The sequence below is a fragment of the Delphinus delphis genome, chromosome 13, assembly GCF_949987515.2.
Source record: "Delphinus delphis chromosome 13, mDelDel1.2, whole genome shotgun sequence".
Taxonomy (NCBI): Eukaryota; Metazoa; Chordata; class Mammalia; order Artiodactyla; family Delphinidae; genus Delphinus; species Delphinus delphis.
The window spans coordinates 29,894,650-29,921,781 of NC_082695.1; the positions used below are offsets into that span (position 1 = coordinate 29,894,650).

Sequence of the window (27,132 nt, forward strand, 5' to 3'; positions counted from 1 at the left end):
CTAACTCCACAGAAAGTGTAGGTCTGTTCAATTTAAGGCAGATTGTAAACTTGCCTCCCACCCCAAAATTTTGATAACTAAGTATTACTGACTCATCAGCTCAATTAACAGCTTTCAGCATAATTTTAAGAATAATTATTTGGTTCTATACCAACCCCACAAATTTTTTAAATGAATACAAGGTATATCAGAAACAGAAATTTTATTTCAGCTTTTAGAGTTAAATGTCATATGGTAAAAACTGGACATTCAGGGACTGAACAATATTTTACATTTAAAAAGTTCAGACATAAGAATGTAAGCTCATTAAAAACTAAAAAAAAAGATAATCAAAACACTTAACTAATTTAGTTTTCACATACTAGGGGATACATTTACTCTTTAATGGCATTTCTCCAGGAAACCTGGTGTTTTAATCTACTTTTAAATTCAACAGGGGCAGCAAAGTCAATACACTAAAGAGGTCAACTGAAAATTTTTAGATGTGTTTTTAAAAAAACACTGCATGTTTGAAGAGTAAGATGACACTGTCTATCAAAATCACTACACATGGTAATACTGTGTGACAGGCATACAGCTAAGACACTAAGGGCCCTGGGCACCTTCCCACAGGCGTTGCTGCACCGCACAACTCCAAGGCGGTGACTTTCACACTTTTCTACATGAATGGTGCCCCCAGGTTGCGTTGCACACCTGAGTGGCTGTGTGCAGGAGTCCTGCTTGTAACGTTCACACAGAGTATGTCTTGGACATGATGCACTGGAGATCTCAAATGAAGACTGGAAAATCTTGTGTCACTCATATAGTTCACTTATTCAACCACAGATACCTATATACTGGTTTGAAAATAAGTTACTTATAGTACAATAGTTAATTATAAATGTGACAGAAACCACTGGCTAAACAGGAGCCCCTGATAATCTAATTACCTGAGTATGTCCTGTAAGAAGACATAAGTCTCTCCCCCCAATTTTCACTTGTATGTCCTGGATCTGAATCTACAGAATAAGAAGAGACAGGAGAAAAGAAAAAAGCATACGAAGGGAAATGCAGAATTCAACAAACCAACATTTTTCAAAAGACCACAATGATGTATCATTGTTTTTCCAAAAGATAATTTTTAAGGTAAAGCCAAAAGTACATTTCAAACACAGATTTGGCCAATACCTAAGATTTCAGTTTCTTTGATCTTAAAGTTGAAAAAGTCAACCACGTAGTTTGCAATAATAGTTATTACTGAGGCTGCTTATTAAAACATATCATCTCTTTTGAGGATATATTTTTTCAATCTCTGAATAATGATAAAAGAGGCAGTACTCTTATCACGTTTTTCTGTTTAGAATTTGTCTTCAGAAAACTTGAATAGTGGACTTGCATCATTCTTTTTGTTCTATGAGTGCCAAAACTATTCAGAAGACAATAGAACATTTCGGACTACAGTATCATTCTAGACCACGGACCTTTCTATAATTTATAAACATTTCAAATAACATGAATTATTACTGACCACTACAAAAGACATCTTAGAAAGAAAGTAGCCTAAATCAAAACAAAGTTTATCAGCTAAGAATATGGAATGCTGCCTAACAACTCAATAAATTAGAGAACTGACTTCTGGCAGTATGGCCAGAGCAAATAATTTTACTTACAAACAATATGCTGTTTTAACTCAACATAATGTTATTCTGATCTTCACATTCTCAATTTATTGGCATATGGTCTTCTTTCCAGGATGATCATTATAGACATTATTCATGAGTTGTTAGGTGTAAGGAAACAAAAGTGTTGGAAAAAAAACCAATTTAGAGAACAAGTAACTCCTAAACACAGTATTTGAAAAATTTAGAGATAAGCCTAAAAGTTTAGTGATGAGAAGGCTTACTCAATCAAAGGGGAAATCATTAATAAAATAATATTTAGACCAATTCTAGAGCAAGTGGGTAAATGGACTGAATTACAAGCCTTTCAATAATAAACACTTATATTTCAAAATTTAACCCATTAAGTTAGCAACTAGAAGAATTCTATGAAGAATATTTGTCATTTCATTTAAAGATAAGCAAAAATTTTAAAAGGCCTCCATAGGTTGCAAAGCAAAGAAAAAGGGGCAACTAATAAGTTGCACCAACAAATCGAATTAAATGGATTATTGAAAGCAGATCATATGACTGTGACAGATGAAAGAATAGTGGATAAAATAAACTTTCAATTATATTCATTAATATAAGGAAGTAGTTTCTCCAAACCTTCCTTTGGAAGTAATTAATCCATCCAGACTCCACACACCCTTTTGGCTTTTACTCAAATAAGTATGTTTATTTTGGGGGCGTTTGCATGTATATTCTTATAAAGATTTAATTAAGGAGCTAGAAAATTAAAAGCTTCCATATCCTGTCCTTTTACTCAACTACTTCTTCCTTCAGTGCTATACTGAGACTAGACCATAATGAGACTATTGTTACCTATGAGGTTTTTGTAAAACACTGAGTGCTAAGCAGAGCAATTCTCTCTCCCTGATATGTTCTTTGCAGCAAGGCAAGACAAGCAATACCTATATTTTAAAAGCCATCTTTTTTGTTTTCAATTGAAGTATAGTTGATTTACAATACTGTGTTGGTTTCAGGTATACAGCAAAGTGATTCATTATATATATATGTATTTTTCAGATTATTTCCATTATAGGTTATTATAAGATATTGAATATAGTTCCTGTACTATAAAGTAAATCCTTGTTGTACAAGCCATCTTTTTAAGTTAATATTCTGTTCTGGATTGCAAGAGAAAAAGAAAAATATCACGTATGATTTTAAGAGTGTGCACTACGTCTGAAAATTTTTATAATAAAATATCAGGGAAAGGGACAGAGTAAATCTATAATAAATAATCACCACGAAGAGCACCAAAAGAGGACTATCCTTATTAAGCAAAGCACTAATTTTATCTGCTACTTTAACACAGTTACCAGAAAAATTACATGTGTTTTCTTTTTTTAAAAAAGTTTTCCTCTCCAAATTTGCTTGTGTCATTAAATAGGGTAAATCCTTTAATGGCATCCAAAGCCTCGGGAAAGTAGGCCTTCTACGGCTGGCTGGCAGAGATTTAGTTCAAAACATTTGAACATACTCTACAACTGCGACCACGGACTTTGGGAACAGATCATATTGTGTCTCTTTACATTTTCTCCTACCACATTTATTTACATATTACTTAATGCCACAAGAAAAAAAATCAGTAAGGAAATAAATAATGCCTATTAAGAAGAAACAAGTATTTTTTAAAAAGTAAAGAATGTTGTATTTTTTTTACTTATCTAAACATGCAAACTAAAATGAAGTACTACTGGTTTATCCCTATAGATACTTAGAGCTATCAAACCTAAAGAAAAACAAGTGCCATGATGTTATTTGAGATTAAAGAACATAAATATACTGCTGGAGCCTTTATAAGTATGTATAACTATTTTGAAGAAACGTTATAGAAATGTTTTACCCTTTTAACCCTGTAAACCTACTCTTGGGAATGAATAAGACAGAAAAAATTCAGAGTATAATAAAAATATAATCTGCAAAGACGCTCTATGGCATTACTCACAACAAAATAATTGCAAATTTACTTTGGAGGCTAAGAAGAGATTCATTCATGTGTAGCCTCAAGATAACTGCTCAGTACTTTCAAGTTAAGGGATTGTCATGGCATCCTTTGGATGCCATTAGTCTTGGAAAGAAAGTAAGTACGATTTTATGACGGATAGTGTAGGAAAAAAGTTCCCTTAGGTAGAAACATTAATAACTTAAAGATAATAGCAGTTATCAGTTATTAATTACTATGTCAAAAATTTTATATACAGTAACAGTATTATAAGGTGCCTACTCAATATTCATTCTCCCCTTACTAGGCATACTCCAATTTTGATCAGGGTGACAATATGTCCAGCTCAAAAATATTTGACTTTTCAGACTCCCCAGCAACTAGGGGAGCCTAACCAGTTGAGGTGCAGGCAAAAGTTTCTAGGGAGGTTGTTTCATGAGTAAAAAGGCAAAAGTCTCTCTGGGAGAAAGATACCTCTGTCTTTGGTCCTTCCTCTCCTCTTTTCTGCCCAGGAAGGATATATCCTGTGACTATAAGGCAAAATGCTTAAGGACAAAGGCTACGTATGAGCTAAGGGTAGCAGAGCAGAAAGATGAAAACAGCTCAGTCCCTGACGGTGTTACTGAACTGCTATACCAACTCTGGACTGCCTATGCCTGGTCTTACCGCATTAGATGAAAAAAATCTCCATTTAAGCCAGTATTAGTTTTCTGTTTTAATTAATGTATCGTAAACTGATTTTACATGATATGTCACTTAGAGGTCACAATTTTCTGAAGTTGGTATTATATGCACTTTTATAGATGAGAAAATTGGGACTTACAAGGAACTCAACTAATTTGGCCAGGGCTAGTAGGTGGCTGAGCAAGGACTCAACAATGGTCTGTCAGACTTCAAAGCTTCTGATGATAAACACTATGCTATGATTTCCCTCTGTTATAACTACAATAACTTATCTGGTCAGGATTCTAGACTAGGAAAGATTAAAAGTAAAAGCTAAAAGTAGGTGATAAAGCAAGCTGATGCAGTAGCTGTAAGAAATAATTTGTCTTCTAGATAAGAAGTAGTTGCTTCCATAGGTTCAATGAGTCATTGTACAGATTGGCCTCAACATTTCGTGGGACAAGATTTATAGGAATTCTCTAATAGGATAGGACAATGTGGGATTGATACTGGAATGATATAAGTAGATATACTGGAGATTTGCTGAAATGAACAGTATTATGATACAGCTATAAGAACTCACTGGCATGACTTTGAATTATGCTGTAATTTTCCTCAAAACTTTATCTGAATTTCTTTTCTAGAAAGTGTTATCTTTTAAAAAATTAATAAACAGTAAATAATTGAGAATTTGGAAAGTTTAAGACACACTAGGGTATCTCAAAACGAAGACTAGGAATGACTCAGCCGGTTGATGGCATTACTGCTGATTTTGAGGACCACTGAATCTTCCTTGGACAATATGAATGTCTTAAAAAAAAATAATGACCGTGTTTTATAAAAATAATGTATGTTTATTATTTTAAAAATTCAAGGCATATAAAGAATACAAAGAAGAAAGTAACAAATCATCCCAAATCCTGGAAACAAAATGTTAACATCTCATGAGCATCATGCCAAGCATCCTTCTAAATGTATATAAAGACAGAGGAACTAGGAGAGAGAGAGAGAGAGAGAGAGAGAGAGAGAGAGAGAGAAATCAACTTATGTAAGAATAAGAAAATATCATACATATGTGCTATATTTAAATAAAAATCTGAAAGATTAACTTTAGTTTAACCCAACATAAAAAGAAAATAAACTAAAGGGATTGCTCTTCTCTATAAGAGATACCATATACTAAAGTATAAACACACACATATATAAACATATAGGTAAAATTTTAAATGAAAGATTAAAAGTTTTAAAGGTTAAAAACATATTTCAGTTTCAGACAATTTCAGTTAATCCCTTGCTATGAGAGATGATGAGTTGAGTAGCACTCTTAGCATTTTCTCCTTATTCCCCACTCCCTATTCTTTTATTTTTCACCTAAGTCAGGGCTTATAATATTTACATTTTTGTTCAGGACCTTTAATAAACCCACTAGGTTTAGGCTTAGTTCTACAATGAAACAGTCTCTATATTTAAACAATCTTATCTTTCTGTATGTGTGTTAATGTATGTCCTGTGTGCATATGCATACAAATATAAAGAATATGACATAATGCAAACAGTACATATTATTTCATAACCTACATTTTTACTTTGTATACTGTGAACATATTTCCATACAGTTTATTCCTCTACAATTGTTATTTTTAAGGGTAAAAGATCATATTTCTTCATTGGATTTACCATAATTTACCAAATCCTATATTTCTTGACAATCTTTTCCTGTTTTGTTTTTTCTATTATAAAGAAAGCTGAGAGAAATATACTTGAAGATAATTTTTACTCTCATCAATAATTATTTATATAGAATAAATGACGAAACAAAGAATAAATCAAATGTTAACAAACTTTTAGTTTTTAACATATGCTGTTATATCTACCTTCAACAAGGTAGTTCCATAATTCAGACAAACTAAAGCAAGTTCCTATTTCAAACCAGTGACCAGTTTGTATGATTTAAGCCAATGACAGTTTTGCCAATCATTGTAAACTCTATTTCTCTGAGTACTATTAATACATTTCATATATTTCTTCACCAACCGTAATTCTGTTGTTCTGAACTACTTGCTTCTATCTTTTGTCCATTCTCCCATTTCTGTATTTTTCTCTTCACATTTAAGAGAACTTTAATTACTAATTATATTAAGATAAGGGTTGTCATATATGTTATAAATATTTCTCCCTTTTATAGTTTATTCTGTATAGTTTCAGCTAATGATTTAAAATTTTAAAAAGATCAATGTCAAATACGGGGTTTGGTGCTATAACTATCTTTCATATGGAAAATACCAGTTAATGGTACTCTGAACTCTTCTTTTAAAATTATGAAAATAAGACGTTTTGCCTTGGGCCTGGGGAAATTCTTCTTAATGCTTTGGATGTGTGTGTATGTGTGTGCATGCAAAACTAAAGCCTTCATCTGTTATTTACTAAAATTTATAAATTCAGCCTACCAAAAATATAGATATACATGTTTAAGTCCATCAAAATCTCATTTAATGTTAGCCATGTAACCTTTTCAAAAAAAAAAATAAAGTAAGAGTCTGTTTTATGAAACAGTCTTAGAGAGAGCTGCAATGTCCCACTAAATTCAAATAGTGGAAAGACTGTAGCAGGGGATAAGCATATAATCCAATCAATAAAATATGAATTAGACTATGTTTATTCAGTGCCTAAAGTTCATGTCTTCCTAAGTCTTTCTTTTATTTTACACCAAATAAAAGACAAATAACCCACTGGATCTAATAACAAAGGTTCTCATGGGAAGTGTATTATTTTGAAACCTTATTTCTAAGTCCCTTCTTCAAACTACTAGTAGTATTATCACTGTCACTGGAAAACAAAACCTGGTTAATGTAAGTACTTTAAAAATGACTAGCAAAAGTTTTCTAAGGAGAGAGTATGAGACAAGTTAAATCTTGTATATTCGAAGGCACAGAAGCACCTTCTTCTCAGCTAAGTGACCTAGTAATACCTTGAGAACAATTTGTAAAAATAAGGAGAGTCAAGGGCTTCCCTGCTGGCGCAGTGGTTGAGAGTCCGCCTGCCGATGCAGGGGACATGGGTTCGTGCCCCGGTCTGGGAGGCTTGTGAGCCGTGGCCGCTGAGCCTGTGCGTCCGGAGCCTGTGCTCCGCAACAGGAGAGGCCACAACAGTAAGAGGCCCGCGTACCGCAAAAAAAAAAAAAAAAAAAAAAAAAGGAGAGTCAAGCTTCAAAAAAAAAAAGAAAGATTCTGAACCTCTAGAAGAAGACAGTGTAACTTAAAATGAACAAAGCACATAATTTCTTAATCACTCAATAAAAGAGCAATTTTCAAAGTTTAAAACTGTCATAAGCGTTTAAGAAAAATTTTTAGTTCAAGCTAAGAGAAACAGCCAAACATACAAAAGGAAATCTACTTACTAACAGTGTATACTAAAATTAAGTATTTTCTAAAGATTAGCACAAGGAGTTTCAAAAGTCTAGTCTTTTGAAAATAGTCTTTCAAAAAGTCTATTTTCACAGATTCTGGAGTCAAGGTCATTCCCATACTGATGATTAAGATGGCTAGAAAGATAAAAGTAGGATATGATCTCTGTACATAAATTTAGCATGTAACACTGATTTTCTTTGAGTGAAACTAAAACATTCTTAAGAACAGTTCATTACCAATACTTCATTCAGGGGCTAAAACAATTATGATAAATAACGAACATTCAAGTTTATATTAGTTTCAAGAAACGATTAGTTCAGGGCTAAAATACAACCTAGTAATTTATCAGATAGTGGTAATAAGGTTTTAATCTATTACAAATAACTGGGATTTACTGATGTCAAGTATCATTCCTGACATAGCAAAAGTTTTGAGGAAAAAAGTACTATGAACTGGGCTTAGGAAGCCTCCATATTTTTCTTCTTTTTTTTGAAAGGGACATATTTCTGATTCATTTCTGAATCTAAAATGCCTAACTTTTTTTCTTTGGTGGGTTCAATAATTTGTTCACAAAAACCCAACAGCTTTTTCTCAAACCTACCGTATCAATGCTCCATATTACTAAGTAAATTTTCATCACTGAAATGCTCCTCAAGAAATTAAGTTCTTAAAGTGGTAAGAAATTTGTAATAAACACTGAGACTGAGAAAAAAAGCTAATTGCTTTTATCTATGATAGAAATCAAATTTGGGTGAGGAATATATGAATTTCTGCCCCAATGATAAACCTGAAATTCTAAAATACAAATATTTCTCTCTAAAATGCAGTGAACAAGGAATGAGAAAGAAAATCACAGTAAAAGAAGGATTATGATTTTACCAGAAAACAACAAAATTTCCTACCTGTGTCTGAATCTCGTTCTTCATTTCTTGATGGGCTGATGGTAAAAGGAAGTTTACGTTTCATGGACGATTTCTCTTTCATCTCCTTGCCCACATCACTCCGATCAATTTTTGGAGTTTTGCTATAGGATGCAATCTTGTCTTTACTCTATTAAAAAATTAAATATGAATAAACTTATAACAATATTAGCTGAGCAATACAGTATTAAAAAAATACTTTATATAAAGTAGAAAGAGTATTACTACAAACCATCGTTGTCCTCAATGTCCTTAAGGCCCACTTTCAACAATCATAATGTGTTTTCTAACTTATTTCATATTCCCTTTTACTTAGTAATATAATTTTAAAATAACAATAAAACGAAATATCTTGAATATAATGGAACTCTATGTCTAAGATAGACATCATCACCAATAAACAAATATATAAATCAGAAAAAGCAGTCTAGATTGAATTAAGCAGATTGTATTTTATTAATTCCATGTGTCCACTCATTTAGATAAAGTATCCTACCCTCATGCCTACAGCAATTACCAAGTTCACTCTTATGATCCAACATCTGAATTGGTACATACAGCACATCTAACTGGGCTATGAAAACTCCTTTGGAAAAACATGCTAGATACTAAGAACTAAGCCACATCACCTAGCAGGTGAGCATAAAACTATGATAATAAATGATAGATATCCTAACCATAGAGATTTTCAGAAGAAAATGAGTAGACTCAGACTGCAGAAGACACGAGCTTTCGACCCAAGCCAGAAAATAAAGGAAGGAAGAGTGGGAAGAAGGGGCATAAAAAAAAATACTGAATTTTTTTAAAAAGTAGAATTTATCAACGAAAAGATGATTCAAAAAGAGCAAAATAGGGCTTCCCTGGTGGCGCAGTGGTTGAGAGTCCACCTGCCGATGCAGTGGACATGGATTTGTGCCCCGGTCTGGGAGGATCCCACATGCCGCGGAGCGGCTGGGCCCGTGAGCCTGTGCTCCGCAACGGGTGAGGCCACAACAGTGAGAGGCCCGTGTACCACACACACAAAAAAGAGCAATATAATAAAGCTTTTAGTGAGTCTAATCATGAAAATATGAAGAGGGAAAAAAAAAACAGGAAAAAAAAAAAAAAGTCTGGGATTGAGACCTAAAATACAATTCCAGAGGGGATATTAAAAAGTTACAAAAGAGGGCTTCCCTGGTGGCGCAGTGGTTGAGAGTCCGTCTGCTGATGCAGGGGACACGGGTTCGTGCCCCGGTCCGGGAAGATCCCACATGCCGCAGAGCGGCTGGGCCCGTGAGCCATGGCTGCTGAGCCTGCGCGTCTGGAGCCTGTGCTCCGCAACGGGAGAGGCCACAACAGTGAGAGGCCCACGTACCGCAAAAAAAAAAAAAAAGTTACAAAAGAATACTGTATTCATTTTTATACAATTATAATTTTAAGGACTGGAAAAATGGATTATTTTCTTGGAAAACATGTATTACCGAACACTGGCTCATGAAAGAAACAGAAAACCTGAATAGACCAATGATCATAGAAAACAATAAATCTATAGCCAAAGATTTTACATCTAAAAAGGGTACCTATTCCAGAACATTTTATGAGAGGTTTTAAATTAAAAATTCAGGGAAAATATATTTCCCATTTCATATAAACAATACTACAACACAGAAATAAGATTAGAAGATACCCAATCCATTTTACAAGTGTGAAATAAAACTAATACCTAAGAAGGGTTCAAGATAGAAATTATACCTAAATTGCTTATGAAATAAATGAAACAATAAACTATCCTAAATAAACTGTCCAATCAAAGTTAGTGCCTTAGAAAGATAATATATCATAATCAAGCAGGATTCACCCAAAGAATATAAGAATAGTTCATTATTAGAAAACCTCAAGACAATTCATTATATCAAAAGGAAAAATCTTATTATGATGTTAATAGGTGACAATAACATCTAAATAGACCCTACATTCATTCTTGATAAACCTACTAGCAAATTAGGAAGAGAATGTGACTTCCTTATATCTTAACTGGTAAAGATTAGTGAAGAATAAAAGTATTTCCCAGGTGTAAAGGAAAATCCTCTTAAGCTGTTTTCTTCTGCTAATGAAATGGAGCTTCACAGGCATGCCTTTTGCTTATAAGGTTGTTTTAAAACGTCGATTTTATTATTATTCTGGTATAGTGAGGCCAACAGATCAAGAGATCGCTGCCACTGAAAAGAGAGTTTGTTACTCACAGCTCCCAAGAAGAGGAGGCATGCCGCACCATGAGGTGCCACCGGGGGAAGCACCTAGGAGGTTCAGGAAGCAGAGAGAGGGGAAGGAAATGTGAGTCAAAGCTTTTATTGCGGTTTCCACAGGAAGAAAAAGGCAAGGCAGAGCAAGCAGGTTTAGGGTTGGCTAGTTTGCATAATTTCAGCAGACTCTAGGGTATAGGTGTTGTTTCTCTAGCTGTCTGGTACCTAGTTCTGGGGTGACTGTTATTAGGGCAGGGGGATAGTGGCCCAGAGTGTGAGAGCTGGATATAGTTGGTGGTTGGGGATGGACTCTGGATTGGTTGGTTTGCATATGAAAGGTGTGGTCACACATAAATTGTTTACTATCTCTGGGAACTGAGTAGCCCTGGGAAGGGCAGTCTCCCCAGGGTCACTGAGGTCCCAGATGTCAAAGAATCAGAAACAAAAAGGCATGATTAGTAAAATGGTTAGCCAACAAAGTTCTAGAGATTTTCCTTAGAAATACAAATCTTTGTTATTAAAAAAAGAATTAAGAAAAACATTAGAATGTCCCTTCTCCCTTGCACTTGTGTGAGTAAAGATACTGTTCTGTGCCATAAAACAAGAGAAACCAATTTAATATGTTAAATGAAAAATGTTCACAACAATTTATCAATCATACTCTCCTGAGCAATATGGTGATTAGTGTGAATATTCATTCCTGCTACCAACTTATTCTGTTCTCTGTAAAATAAAATTGTCCTTAAAAGTGTTACTTGAACAAAGTGTTTTTGTGAGAATCTTAACAATAAAAATTATTTTCAGATATGGGGAAAGTAACTTTCAAAAGAAATAGCTATGGAAAAGGGGGAGAAAAAAAAAGAAATAACTACTTCTGATTGTCTTAAAATTTCTATATCATCAAATGGTATAAATACTCTTGACAATTCAGGAGAGAATCACTGGCACATTCTTCTTTCATATCCATGACCTAATAAAACTAAGAGTCAGACTTTTTTTATTTTAAAATAATTTAAGTCTTTTTCATTTATATTAATGATTTTCTTTCAATAACCTACAACAGCTATCATACATAGCAGTGAAAGTATTAATGGCAAGACAAGAATGATCCTCTATCACTGCTGATATTAAACAATGTGCTGGTAGCCTTTACCAACTCAAGACAGAAAAAAATAAGAGGTAAAAATTTACCTAGAAAAAAAGAAAAAAAACAAAAACCGCTTGAAGTATATAAACCAAAATGTTAATGGCTATCTGTGGGTAATGGCATTACAGGTGTGCTGGGAGACAATTTTCTATAGCTCTCTTGCATTTCTGCATATCTTGCAAGCAGAAGCACTAAATCCCTTTATTCTATCTTTCCAAGGATATCTGTATAGAGAATAGCCTTGGAAGACAGAGAAAGTTTCTCCCTCTGGAGCAAAGGGTAGATCAGACCTGTTCACTGTTCAGTATAATAAATAATTTCTCCCTTTAGGGCAAAGGTCAGGTAAATTTATTGCCCATTAAAAAGATTTGGGATTCCTCTCCTATAATACAATCCACTGTATATGTAGTTGTCACCTGGCCTTCTTTGCATCCCTTTGTGAGAAACAGGGCTCAGAGAACAGGCACAAATGGTGATATATGGCTACAGCGATTGCTATGAGAAAAAATGCTTGCCTCTCTATCTGACCCAGGAGTCTCATGTCTTCTGCCATAATCCATGAAACTAATTAGCTTGCAAGTAGGGTAAAACCTCAGATGCTTCATCTCAGACAAGGCAATTTCTATTTTCATTATTCTTATATACATTTTCTAATTCCTCTGTAATGAACATTATTACATTACTTGAATAATAAAAGAAAAGTTCTCAGTTATCATGGGGATAGGAGATAATGAAGGTCTGAACTATACTGATGATGAAAAGGATAGGGCAGAGCTATTTAGAAAGGCAGACGATTAACATCCACTCTCTCACACTTTATGAATTTAACCCGGGTTTTAGCTTATCAGAAAAGGATTGATGAAAGATTTTGTTTTGCAAATTATAGCTAATTTATAGCTAAAAATGTCAGTGGAAAAAATTTTAAACTAAAACCAATGGGGGAAAAAATCCCACAGATTAGCAGTGAAAGGATAAAATATTTGAAGAATTTTGAGGAGACATTTTTGATGAACCCCTGACTATTGTAATATCTAACACGGTAATAAAAGCACTTTATATAAAAAGCATATTGCTATAGAATGGGATTATTTAAAATTATTGTCTATTTAAATGCATTTAAAAATTAAACTTTGGTTCAGGTTATTTTTAAATTTAGAATCTTATAACAGCAATGTCTGTGTCATATTAACCTGTAAATACGGTCTATATTTACATAAGAGAACAGCTATATAATATTCATTTCTAAAAATTTTATGGAAGGAAAAACTCAGCAGAAGCTAGAGGCTGGTTTCAAGGCCAATCACTCACCAAGAAAAGACAATCCTAAGAATACGCTTTACAAATAAATAAGTGAATAAGATGGTCATGCCGCCTTCTCTCCTTCCCTCTCTTCTAACTTTATTTTGTCCTAAGAAGCAGTAGTAACATGGTCTATAAGCAAGAAATTTGGAATGGAAGTTATGGCCCTTCCTCTCTTAAGGTGCAAATAAACAGTTCAAATATCTATTTAAAACTAAAGAAAATTACTTCTAACAACAGCTTTGGATGTCAAGCTGCTCAGAAATCCCAAAGCATGGCAGTAAGCACCTCGCATACTGCCTCAGAAGGGCTTTTGACCATTACCCAAACACACATGTGGTCTTGAAAAAAAACACTGAATGATTCAACTGAGACTGAGAACAGTTAAATATAGCCCTTTAGGTAAGCCAACTGTTAATAATTAAGGAATTTAATAGTTTGTGTTTATTCTTCCTATTTATCTTATAAATCTAATGATTAATAAGTATTCTTAACTTACCTAAGCAATATTTTTAATAGAAATACATTAGTAAAAAAGTGTTTGATTTTTGCTTGCCTCTATAGTTTTAAGAAATCACACTGTTATGAAGGCAATGGTCAGGACTACTGCATATTTAGTGGCAATCTTCAAAAAATAATACGAAGTACCTAGAAGAATAAAAGCTTCAACAACTTTAGCCTTATAAATTCAAATCCAAAAACCAAGTAGCTCACACGTAATTTCACAAATGCAACCTTTGTGGGACTCGAGGGACATTGTTCCAGCTAATGATTAAGAACTCTCCAGACAATAGGGGCTTCTTAGACAATGGGTGAATTTCCAGGATGTCCGGCCCCCTTCCGAGAAGGAGGGAGATAAACAAAATGTAAAAAAGGTATCTGTCAAAGACCAATCAGGAAGCTGGGGACAAGTTCCCTCTCTGGTCCGAGCCTAAGCCGGGACCAATCAGCAGGAAAACACAACCAAATCTATAATTTACATACGGGGAAGTGGGAACCTATAAAACTGACATATTCGCGCCCAAAAAGGGTTCCTTCTTCGACCTCCTGCGTGAGGACCAAGGAACCCCGGTGCACCGGCCTTCAATAAACCTCTTGCGTTTTGCATCGACTTCCGACTCTTGTTGTTTCCTGGGCGAGTCGAAACTCCTAGGAGACCGTGCAGGTCTAACACCTTCACTATATTTAAGCATTTAGAAATAAAAGTTATAATTCTTTCCTCAAATCTCACATTGTACTCTGTCCCCACAACTCTACTGAGGTCACCTTTACCCAGGTCACTGTAAGGTATCTCTACTGACAATGGCCTGGTCTTTCCTATTAACTGTTGCGGCATTTGTCATACAGACCCCCTCGCCACTCTTTGCCGTGTAACTTCTGCTTCTCTCTCTGTCCTCCTTGCTCCCCCTCTCCTGACTCCTAAAATATCTGAATTCCTCAGGGTATGCTCTCCTCCATTCTTGCCCCACTCTCTTTAGGTGACATCTCGATACCTATAGATCACTTTTCCACAAATCCTCATACATTTATTTCCAGTCTAGCTGTTCTTACCTCTAGACGCATATCTAACTAATACTATCTAACTGATACTTCTATTGGATGCTCCGATGATGAACTAAATTCAACAAGTACAAACCAAACATTCTTCTTCAAACAACCTGTCCCTTTTCCTGAGTGCCCTCTCAGGGAATAGTCCAATCAACTTCAGAGTGGACCCAGACAACTTTTTCTATACATACACAAGTTTCAGTAATTCAATATCTTTTAGATCTGCCACTTCTATCCCCACAGCCACTGCCCACACTGCCTTCTGCTTGGATTTTTAAATAATACTCTAACTGGTTTCTGCCATGGCCCTTCCCTTCTGGCTCACTGGCTACAGGATAAATTTCAAGATCTTTAGCAAGGAACACAAGGCCATAATGAACTGGCCCCTGTCTAATGCTTATCTCCTACCCTCCACCCTTCACAGGCTACATCCTAACTCTGTATGCATTACTTTAACAGATTCTTGTCTTTTTTACATCTCCTGCTTAAGTCTACTCTTTACTCTCATTTTCCTGCTAGTCACATGCTTGAGAATCCAGATTAGGTATCTTTTCCACTGTGAGACCACCCCTGAACACCCTAGAACTGACTGCTTCTCTCCTTTGCCCCATCATTGTACACTCAAATACTTTCATTAGTGTGAACAAAGTATGGTCCCTGAGACCATTTCAGGGGAAATGCGAAGTCAGAAATATGCTCACAATAACACTAAGATGTTAGTGTATCTTTCTCTCTCATTCTCTAAAGAATGTGTATTTGAGCCTTGAGATTATGTGACAAGAGATATCTGAACATCCGGATTGCAGAAGCAGATGAGCATCTGGCTATCTTCCTGTTAAGCCACACATTAAAGATATTTGCAAAACCAATGACACTCTTCTCACCAATACTGTCTTGGAATATACAGTTGTGTTTCATAAAAATATATTATTAACACGTAACAGTTATACTGTTTTTTTAAACCAATTAATAAATTTAAATTTTTTCTCAGTTTTAATTTCTGATTGTGTAAATGTCAACAGACATACCCACATACAGAAAAGCCCTTTAGCCTCCTCAGTTATGCTAAAAAGTATCAAGGGGTCCTGAGAGCAAAACACTTCAGACACAGAGATAGAGCAATTACTTAAGAGTCTTCATAAAGATTTAGACCAAGCCTTAACCACTGTTTTTTTTTTTTTTTTCACCACACAGCGCAGCATGCGGGATCTTAGTTCCCCAACCAGGGATTATACACATGCCCCCTGAAGTGGAAGCGCAGAGTCTTAACCACTGGACCACCAGGGAAGTCCCACCAATCACTGTTTTATTTCAAGGGTCATAGGAGAGGCACACAACACAATAAGCATCCCATGTAAGGTTTGTTGAATAAAATGAATAAATTAGTGAACTCACGCTCCTTAAGATTTGGCACATTAAAATATATTTTGGGAAACTTTTGTCTATAGTAGAATGAAGATACTGGCAACTTATCTCTCCAAGGAATAACTATAAACCTGGACAAACTGTCGAAAACCACCATTTCAAGGCTCTAGAAATCGAACAAAAACAACAAATTGAGAAGCATTTTCAATAAGAAAAACTGCTGAACTACGGATAAGAAGAGTGATTGTCTTCGGCATTCTTGCCTGGGGTTGTTCTCATTTCCTGGCTAATGCTTAGTTTGCATGAAGTAGTTCCAGGGTGGGGCTGGCAATGAAAACCAGCATCTTTGCTGCCAAAGAGTCAACTTGAATTGACACAGAAGGCCAAAACCCCACCACCCAGTCACTCCGTTGATAAAAATAGCAAGCAGGGTAGGAAAGGAATGGAGTGGAAAAAAACCCCATAGTTCTATTAGCCTACGGCTGTGGTCCCACTGTGGGGGAGCAGCAGCCAGTAGACAAGCCAGAAATTTAACAGGGAGATTGCAGAAATCAGAGAGCCATGGGGGCACTAGATAAGACAGCCACTCATCCCTGGCACTCATCCCTGGCAGACAGGGTAAGTATGTGGGGAAGACCTGAGAAGGGCTAAGCTCTGCACAGACCCCTCACTCACTCAGGGAGACTGTGTGCACACACTGGGGAGGTCTACAAGGGTCCAAGCTCTCTACACCATCCTTAGTCAACAAGGAGCCTGCACACATGAGGGAACTCCTGGGTGAGCCCGACAGAAAGTAACTGCTAGGGCTTACCTGAAAAATGCCTTAACATTGAGCACACTCCCCAACACACATGTATATCTATCAGTGGAAGGTGGAAGCCCTACTGGCTCACGTTTGAGCACAACGCCTGACCAACCAATGGTTGCTAACTAATCCACGTACGTATGGGGCAACCCCTAGAAAAGCAAGACTAAACAAACAAACAAACCCCCCAAAAACCTAGACACCAGTGGTTGTGACAAAGTAACAAACACTGCAAAACCTGACATTTTACTAAAAGCAAACAAAAAACTAGCAACAGTTACAACTGTTAGGTGGGAAATAATGAGAATCGAGAGCTGCTATAATATATGACCTAAACTGTCCAGTTTTCAATAAAAATTACGGCAGCTGGGAAAGCAAGGAAAAAAGTATTCAAGAGAAACTTCTCTGAGTGGGCCAAGATAGGTTTGGCAAAGTCTATAAAGAGGAAGGAAGGGAGGGGAGAGAGGGAGGAAGAAAACAGTGTTTAAAGAATTAAAGTATGACAACAATGACTTAAACAGAGAATATGAATAAAGAACAATTAAAAAAAATACTGGATTTGAAAAGTAAAGTGACTGAAAATGTATTAGGTATGTTCAACAGCAGATGTGAGATGGCAAAAACAAACAAAAAAATCAGTAAATTCAACACCCCAAATTTCATGAAAACCATTAATCTACAGATCCAAGCAACTCAAAAAACCCCAGGTAGAATAATTGCAAAGGGATCCTAAACACATTACAAACAAAAGAGAAAACAGCAACGAAAAAAAAAAATTAATCACAATTAACGGCTGACTTCTCATCAGAAACACTTAAAGCAAGAAAGAAGTGGGATGACAATCTACTAAAAGGAAAAGTCAAATAAGAATTCTATACCCAACAAAATAAAGGTAAACAGTCATGAACGACCACATACTGTAGAATTTCATTTATATGAAATATCCAGAATAGGAAAATCTATAGAGACAAAAAGTAGATTTATTTGCTATCTAGGGCTGTGGGGTTTAGGGACAGAATGGGGAGTAACTGCTAATGGGTACATAGTGCTTCTTTTTCATGTGAAAATGTCCTAAAATTGACAGAGGTAGTGATTGCACAACTCTGTAAATATACTAAAAACTACTGAATTTTACATTTTAAATGAGTAAATTGTATGGTATGTGAATTATATCTCAAAAAACCTGTTTTTTAAAAATGGCAAAATCAAGATATTCTTAGATCAATGAACACAGAGAAGTCACAGCTGAAGACCCGTCTTACAGTAAATACTAAGGAAAATTCTTATAGACTGTAAGGAAATGACACTAGACAGTAACCTGAATTCACAGGAAGAAATTAAGAGTGCCAAAATTGGTAAATTTCTAGGTTAAAAACAAAGAACTGTATAAATATATATTTCTCTTTAATTCTCTTATTTCTTTAAAAATAAGACTGTATAAAACGATAATTGTAACATTCTGTTGTTGAGTTAATAACAAATGTAGATATAATCTATACTACACAGAGAACACAAAGGAAGGGAAGGTAACGGAGCTATACTGGAGCAAAGTTGCTGTATTATACTGGATTTAAGTCAATATTAACCTGTAGTAATTAGCATGCACATTATAATCCCTAGATCAACATTTTAAGAATATAATTTAAGAAACATAGTTTTAAAAAATCATAGAAATTTAAATAGTACACTGAAAAATAGTTTTTAAAAAAAGGCAGCAAAGACGAGAGAGAAAAAAAGACCTGAAACATAAGAACAAAGTGCAAAATGGCAGATATAAATCTAACCTTATCAATAATTACATGAAATGTGAGTGGATTAAACACTGCAATCAAAAGCAAAGACTGCCAGTGCAATCAGGCAAGAAAAGGAAATAAAAGTATTCATACTGGAAAAGAAGTTAAATTATGTCTATAAGCAGATGACATAATCCCATATGTAGAAAATCCTAAGGAATCCACAAACTTTTAGAATAAATGAGTTCTGTAAGGTCACAGGATATAAGATCAGTATACAAAAATATCTGCATTTCTATATACCAGCAGTGAAAAATCCTAAATGAAATTATCTATAATAGCATCAGAAAGAATAAAATATTAATAATTTAACAATAAAAGTACAAGATTTGTACACTGAAAACTACAAAGCATTGGTCAGGGAAATTGAAAATCTAAATAAATGGAGAGATATTCTGTGGTGATGGACTGGAAGACATGTTAAGATAACATACTATTCAAAGTGATCTACGGATTCAATAAAATCCCTATAAAAATTTCAGCAGGCTTTTTTTTTGTGGAAACTGACAAGCTAATCCCAACATTTATATGGAAATGCAAACGACCCTTAATAGCCAAAAGAATTTTTGAAAAGAACAAAGTTAAAAACTTACGTGTTGATTTTGAAAGCAGATTTGGGGTTGCTGGGACTTTGGGGTGGGAACAGGGACACACTGCAAATGGGCATAAGGATCTTTTAACAATGATGGAAATGGTCTATCTAAACTGTATTGTGATGATGGTTGCACAACTCTATAAACTTACTAAAAATCCCTGAATTCTACACTAAGTGGGTGAATTTTATGGTATACAAATTGCACCTCAATAAAGCTGTTCAAAAAAGATCCTACATGAATGTTCAGACTCTTTATTCATATTAGCCAAAAGCAGGAAACATTTCAGATGTCCTTCAACAAGAAAATGGCTTATAGGAAGAAAAGAACTTAAAAGAAAAAAAAGAAAAATCCAAAGAAAGAAAAATTCAAAGATAATGCGTAAAACTAACTAGATAAAGCAGAGACTAGGGATAGTGAAACCACTTAGGAGACAACTACAGAAGTCTAAATAAAGGTTTTGAGGGTCTAAATTAAATAGTAATGAAGAAGGATAGATGTAAAAGGGCAGAATCATGGGTCATTGGCAATGACTAATAATAAACAACAAAAATGGCTAACATTTATTGAGCACTTACTATATACCAAGCATTGTATTAAGTATAATACTTAAGTCATTTCACTGTCACAATTCTATAAAGTACTGTTGTCCTCTATTACAGAGAGATATACTGAGTTTGGAAAAGTTATGTAAATTTATCCAAAGTTATAGACATGGAAAAGTGAACGGCTACTGTGTATGTGTGTTTCAGTACCAGGGGTCAGGGGGAAGAAATGACAAATGATTGTGAGGTCTTGGATCCCCAGCCTCATGATCATTTCTCAAGTAACTGTGTGATCTTGGTAATTTTGTTATTTTAGGGAATGAAAAACAATCTCACTCCCAGGATCTGGCATCGATACGGCTTTTTATTTTATGAGCAGTTACTAAAAATATGAAATCATGGGAATTCCCTGGTGGTCTAGTGGTTAGGACTCTGAATGTTCACTGCCGAGGGCCAGGTTCAATCCCTGGTCAGGGAACTAAGATCCCACAGCCACTGGGTGTTGATAAAATAAAATAAAATAAAATAAAATAAAATAAAGTAAAACAAAATAAATAAAAGTTACAATTAGAAAAGTTTTTAATAAATAAATAAAAATACTAACTCAGGAGTCTTTTTCACAATTTCCAAAGAGTCAACAAATCTTTAGCATAATCATATACCTTTCTTCCATATGGTTTTTCTACCATATTGCTGTCACTGTCAGAATTTTCACTCTGCACTGGTTTTGTGAACCCAGATTTGGGCATCTTATAGCTGTTCAACTAGCTTCTTCTTTTATCAGTCTTCTCATCCTGGATCTGCAAAGAATGGATATATAAGGATTATTTGTACACGTATGCAATAAAATCTACTTAAAGTTTATGCACCACAATTAGTGCAATTTGGTTTCTTCCATGTCTCTATAAGATAATTTATTTTCTCAGAGAGGCTATCCTAGCCCAAAGTAAGTTCTCATTTAACAATTTGAGCTTCTAATTAAAGTTCTCTTGCTCAAGTCCATTCAGTTTGTCACTGAAAAGAGAACTGCTTTTATATTTCTTCCCATCTTCTCTAGACTAGTACCTAACCTCCAGCTTTCTGGGTAACCAGCAGTAGTCCAAGTGGAGGCAAAGTGTTTGTCACCCCACCCAGCATGGCTCCAGTGGCAGGAGCTCCTAACAGATTCTCTGGTAGTTCTGCATTGGTCTGGAAATTATTCCTAAAGACTCAACCAAGAACTTGATAGGTGTGATCAGTAATTTTACAACGAATTCTATTTTAAGTTAAATTAAGCCCTTACTACTTAAAATCCCCAGAGTGGTTTATTTTCATTCACTGAACCCCCAGACATCCCCAGGTATTCCGTCACTTTATCAACCTATTCACTGATTTAATCCTTATCATACTATACTGTAATTATCACTTTACATATCTTTTTCTTTCCAACTTGTTTAGCCTTCTGTCTCCTCCTCTACAAGCTGATTTAATAGGTCAAAGAGCCTCTTACAAGCTCTTTTTTTTCTCTTAGAAGTTTTTGCTTGAGAGATCCAGAAAAAATTCCAAAATGTGGGTTTTATATATAAAAGGGGTAGCCATGAGGCTAGACCTGTGTTGCTGTCTGATGACCTATTAGTCACACATGGTTGTTGAAAGTTAAATTAATTAAAGTTGGTACCACACTACATAGTGCATCTGTGTAGTCTGCACTATTATCTACTCTATGACCACAGGAAGCTCTACTGCACAGCACTGGGCTAGACAGGCTGCTGGCCAACAGGAACAGGACCAGGGCCACAACAAGAAGCACAATGACTGACAAGCCTAATTTTAACTACTTCATGCTATAAATTTCCTATAAATGGGTATCATAGATATAAGTAAGCTACATTCTAGGACCTATATGAATTATTAAAACTCAGACATCCTGAACAGAAAATCAGTAAAATCTATATTCTTCAAATTGTTCTACTGGTGCTTTAAAATCTGTTTGGTTTCAATAGAAACAAAACCAAAAAACCCTTAAATGAATTGAGATAATTGATAAATTATTAAAACTAGTTTATATTAATCTGAATGTAGCCAAATTAGAGTATACTGCAACACAAAAAAAACTGCCACAGTTCAAATAGTTCAAATCTTTCATTTTATAGAGGAGGAAACAAACTTGAAGAAACAAAGGAAAAATTTTGACATTACACAGAAGAGGCAAAGTTTCCCTTGGGGTCATTTAACTGTTTCTACTATTACCATATAAACAGATTCATTTAAACTTAGTACTGTCCTCAAAGCCAGCCCTATGCAAAGCTTACAGAGTTAGAGTTACAAGTCATATATAAAGAGAAAAATTCTGACTCAGAAGCAAAACCGAGGTGCATAATATCTACAGGCATTAACCTAGGTGACACTATGAAGATGAAGCAGTTATCTCCTTTTGTAGACCAAGCAAAACAAGTCACTGGTGAATGAAGAACTGTCATGAATATTTTTAGAGAAAATTAAACGTGGCAATAATATTATATTAATAGACTGTATGTTTAAAAAGCTTGTATTATTTTTCAATAACTGTACTTGGGGCTTCCCTGGTGGTACAGTGGTTTAGAATCCGCCTGCCAATGCAGGGGACATGGGTTTGAGCCCTGGTCTGGGAAGATCCCACATGCTGTGGAGCAGCTAAGCCTGTGGGCCACAACTACTGAGCCTACGCTCTAGAGACCACGAGCCACAACTACTGAGCCTGCGTGTCTAGAGACTGTGCTCCGCAACAAGAGAAGCCACTGCAGTGGGAAGCCTGTGCACCGCAAGAAAGAGTAGCCGTGGCTCGCGGCAACTAAAGAAAGCCTACATGCAGCAACAAAGACCCAACGCAGCCATAAATAAATAAATTAATTAATTAATTAAAAAAATAATAACTGTACTTGGAAAATTTTAGCACTAACAAAACTCACAAATGGATTTTTAAAATATCACTTCATTCAACAACGTACTTAATAAATAATTCGGTTCTGGGCCCAAGATATATACTGTAATCCTTAGAACAATCAATGCACAAAGAGATGATCAAAATCACATTGGTTAAATTAAACTTGAATATTTAAAAATGTACAAATAACCCAACAGAAGGCAGAAAAAGAGATACTGAGGAATGAAAAACAGAAGGAACAAACAAAACAATAATAAAATGATAGACCTAATCCAAACATAGCAATAATTATATAAAATGCAAATGTTAAACACACCAATTAAAAGACAGATTGTCAGAGGAGAGAAAAAAAATGACCAAACTATACACTAACAAGAAATTCACTTCAAATATAATGGTATGAGTAGGTTAAAAGTAAAAGAATGGAAAAAGATATGCCATGCAAGCATAATCAAAGGAAAGCTGGAGTAACTGTATTAATATCAGACAAAACAGATCTCAAAGCAAAGAGGGACATTACATATTTATATACTGATAAAAGGCCCAGTTCACTAAACAGGTATGTAACTAGCAACAGAGTTTCAAAGTACAGGAAGCAGAAACCAACAAAACTGACAGAAGAAATAAACAAATTGATAGTTACAGCTGGAGACTTCAACTACTCTCTCAGTAAGACAGAAAATCAACAAGGATATAAAAGAACTAAAAAAATGCCATCAATTTGAATTGACTGGATCTAATTGACATTTACAGGAAAATCTGCACAACAAACAGAATACTCATTCTTTTCAAAGACACACATAATATTCACCAGGCTAGGCCACATCATGGATCATAAACAAACATTAATAAATTTAAAATTAAAATCATACAAAGTTTGTTCTCACACAACAAAGAAATTAAACCAGAATCAGGGCTTCCCTGGTGGCGCAGTGGTTGAGAGTCCGCCTGCCGATGCAGGGGACGCGGGTTTGTGCCCCGGTCCGGGAGGATCCCACATGCCGCAGAGCGGCTGCGCCCGTGAGCCATGGACGCTGAGCCTGCACGTCCGGAGCCTGTGCTCCGCAGCGGGAGAGGCCGCGGCGGTGAGAGGCCCGCGTACCGCAAAAAAAAAAACCAAAACAGAATCAATTATAGAAAGATAATAATATATCCAAATTAAAAAACAAAGAAAAATCAATGAGGCTAAAAACTGGTTTTCTAAAAAGAAAAAATCAATAAAATTTATAAACCTCTTAGCCACACCTATTAGAAATAAGACAGAACACATTACAAACTTTATACAAATAAATTCAACGAATTAAATGAAACAAATTCCTTGAAAGGCACACACTACCAAAGCTCACTGAAGAAAACAATCTCAATAACTCAATACTTATTAAAGAACTTGATTTCATATTTAGAAACCAAGAAAACCCAGATGGCATCAATGGTGAATTCTACGAAACACATATGTGGAAGAAATATTACGAATTCTACACAAACTCTCCTGAAAAGGAAAGAGAACATATTTTATGAGGCCATCAATACCCTGATAGCAAAACAGAATAGTCTTTTACAAGAAAACTACAGACCAATATACCTCATAATCATAACAAAATCGTCAACAAAATATTAGTAAATCAAATCCATCTTTATAAAAAAGGATAATACATCATGACCAAGTGGGATTTATACCAGAAACTTGAGGTCAGTGTAATGTTTGAAAATCAATCTATGTAATTCACTGTATTAACAGACTAAGAGACATAACCATTTCAACAGATATAGAAAAGGCATTTGATAAAATTTAATACCCGTTAATGACAAAACCCTCAGCAAACTAGTACTAGAACAGAATGTGAATGCTTTCTTTCTCTCCTAAGGTCAACAATGAGGCAAGGATGTTCGCTCTCATCACTCCCCGCCCCCAGCTTTACTGAGGTATAACTGACAAACAAAAATTGTATATAGTTAAGGTGTACAATATGCCAATTTGATAAATGGATACATTGTGAAAGGGTTATTAGTACAATCAAGTTAAGTACCATCTCCTCACATAGTTAGCATTTTGTGTGTGTTGAGACCGCTTAAAATCTACTCTCAGCAAATTTAAAGTATATAATACAGTATTATTACCCACAGTCACCATGCTGTACACTAGGTCCCCAGAACTTACTCGTCTTATAACTGAAAGTTCATACCCTTTTACAGTGTCTCCGCATTTCCCCTACTCCCAAGGCTCTGGCAACCACCACTCTACTCCCTGCTTCTGTGAATTCAACATTTTTAGATTTCACATCTAAGTGAGATCACACAGTATTTATCTTTCCGTCTGGCTTATTTCACTTATTTAGCATGTCCTCCAGGTTCAACCCTGTTGTGACAAATGGCAGGATATTCTTTTTTTTTAATGGTTAATATCCCACTGTAAATGTATATACAGTTGACCATTGAACAACACAGGTTTGAACTGTGAGGGTCCATTTGTATGTGGATTTTTTTTTCTTTTTAAATTTATTTTTTGGCCACACTGTGGGGCTTGTGGGATCTTAGTTCCCCGAACAGGGATTCAACCCAAGCGCCCTACAGTGAAAGCGCCCGAGTCCTAACCACTGGACTGCCAGGGACTTCCCAAGGATTTTTCTTTTTTTTTTCAATAAATACATACTACATTACTACATGATTTGTAGTTGGTTGAATCCGAGGACGTGGAACTGCAGACACAGCAGGCCAAATGTAAAGTTATACGCAGGTTTTTGATGGCACACAGGATTGGCGTCCCTAACACCCATATTGTTCAAGGGTCAACATTTTCTTTAATCATTCATCCATCAACAGACACTGAGGTCGATACTATACATTGGCTATTGCAAACAATGGTGCAATGAACATGGGAGTACAGCTAATTATAATTTTATTTCCTTTGGAGATATACCTGAAAGTGGGATTGTTGGGTCAGATGGCAGTTCTTTTAATTTTCTGAGGAACCTCCATACTGTTTTCCATAGTGGCTGCACCAATTTACATTCTTACCAACAGTGTGCAAGGGACCCTTTCTGCCACACCCTTACCAACTCTTACTATCGCTTTTTTTTTTTTTTTGCAGTACGCGGGCCTCTCACTGCTGTGGCCTCTTCCCGTTGCGGAGCACAGACTCCAGACGCAAAACCTCAGCGGCCATGGCTCACGGGCCCAGCCGCTCCGCGGCATGTGGGATCTTCCCGGACCGCGGCACGAACCCGCGTCCCCGGCATCGGCAGGCGGACTCTCGACCACTGCGCCACCAAGGAAGCCCTCGCCTGTCTTTTTGGTAACAGCCATCTTAAGAGGCATGAGGCATATCTCACTGTGGTTTTGACTTGCATTTCCCTTGTGATTAGTGATGTTGTACAACCTTTGAATATACTTAGCCCTCTGTATGTCTTCTTTGGAAAAACGTTCAGGTCTTTTGCCCATTTTTTAGTCCTTTTTTCTTTTTTTTTTGCCATTGACATGTATGGGCTCCATATATTTTTTGGATATTACCCCCTTATCAGATGTATGTTTTGCAAATATTTTTCTCCCATTCCACAGGTTGCTTTTCATTTTGTTTCCTTTGCTGTGCAAAATATTTTTTATTTGAAGCAGTCCCACTTGTTTATTTTTGTTGCCTGTGCTTTTGGTGTCATATCCATAAAATCACTGTTAAGACCAATGTCAAGGAGCTTTTCCCGATTTTTTTGGTAGGAATTTTATGGTTTCAAGCCTTGCATTTAAGTTTTTAATCTATTTCAAGTCAACTTTTGTGTATGATACGAGTCCAATTTCATTCTTTTGCATGTGGATATACACTTTTCCCAGCACCAATTACTGAAAAAACTATCCTTTCCCCATTTTGAGTTCTTGTCAAAGATTAGTTGACTGTATTACGCATGGGTTTATTTCTGGGTTCTTTATTCTGTTCCACTGATCTCTCTTTTTATGCCAGTACCATACTGTTTTGATTACCATTGCTTTGTAGTTTGAAACCTGGAAGAGTGATGCCTCTAGCTTTGCTATTCTTTCTCAAGACTGCTTTGGCTATTCAAAGTCTTTTGTGGGGCTTCCCTGGTGGCGCACTGGTTGAGAGTCCGCCTGCCGATGCAGGGGACACGGGTTTGTGCCCCGGTCCGGGAAGATCCCACATGCCGCGGAGCGGCTGGGCCCGTGAGCCATGGCTGCTGAGCCTGCGCGTCTGGAGCCTGTGCTCCACAACGGGAGAGGCCACAACAGTGAGAGGCCTGCGTACCGCAAAGAAAAGTCTTTTGTGGTTCCACATGAATTTTAGGATTATTTTTCCTACTTCTGTGAAAAATACCATGAGAATTTTGATAG

The 27,132-nt window shown here is 35.8% G+C and overlaps 1 protein-coding gene across 3 annotated transcripts in view; it reads right to left on the reverse strand.

The window, feature by feature from the left end:
• Positions 1-27,132, reverse strand: part of ANKRD12 (ankyrin repeat domain 12) — a 111,930-nt gene that overhangs the window by 64,667 nt on the left and 20,131 nt on the right. For 2 of the 3 annotated variants that reach the window (XM_060028679.2, XM_060028678.2), the window contains exons 2-4: positions 20,558-20,695; positions 8,561-8,708; positions 930-998 (exon numbers count right to left, since the gene is read on the reverse strand). In XM_060028679.2, coding sequence (XP_059884662.1) covers positions 930-998; positions 8,561-8,708; positions 20,558-20,644 — 304 coding nt within the window. In that variant the 5' untranslated portion in view covers positions 20,645-20,695. The remainder of the gene's footprint in view (positions 1-929; positions 999-8,560; positions 8,709-20,557; positions 20,696-27,132) is intronic. The other variant, XM_060028680.2, reaches the window with a different exon arrangement.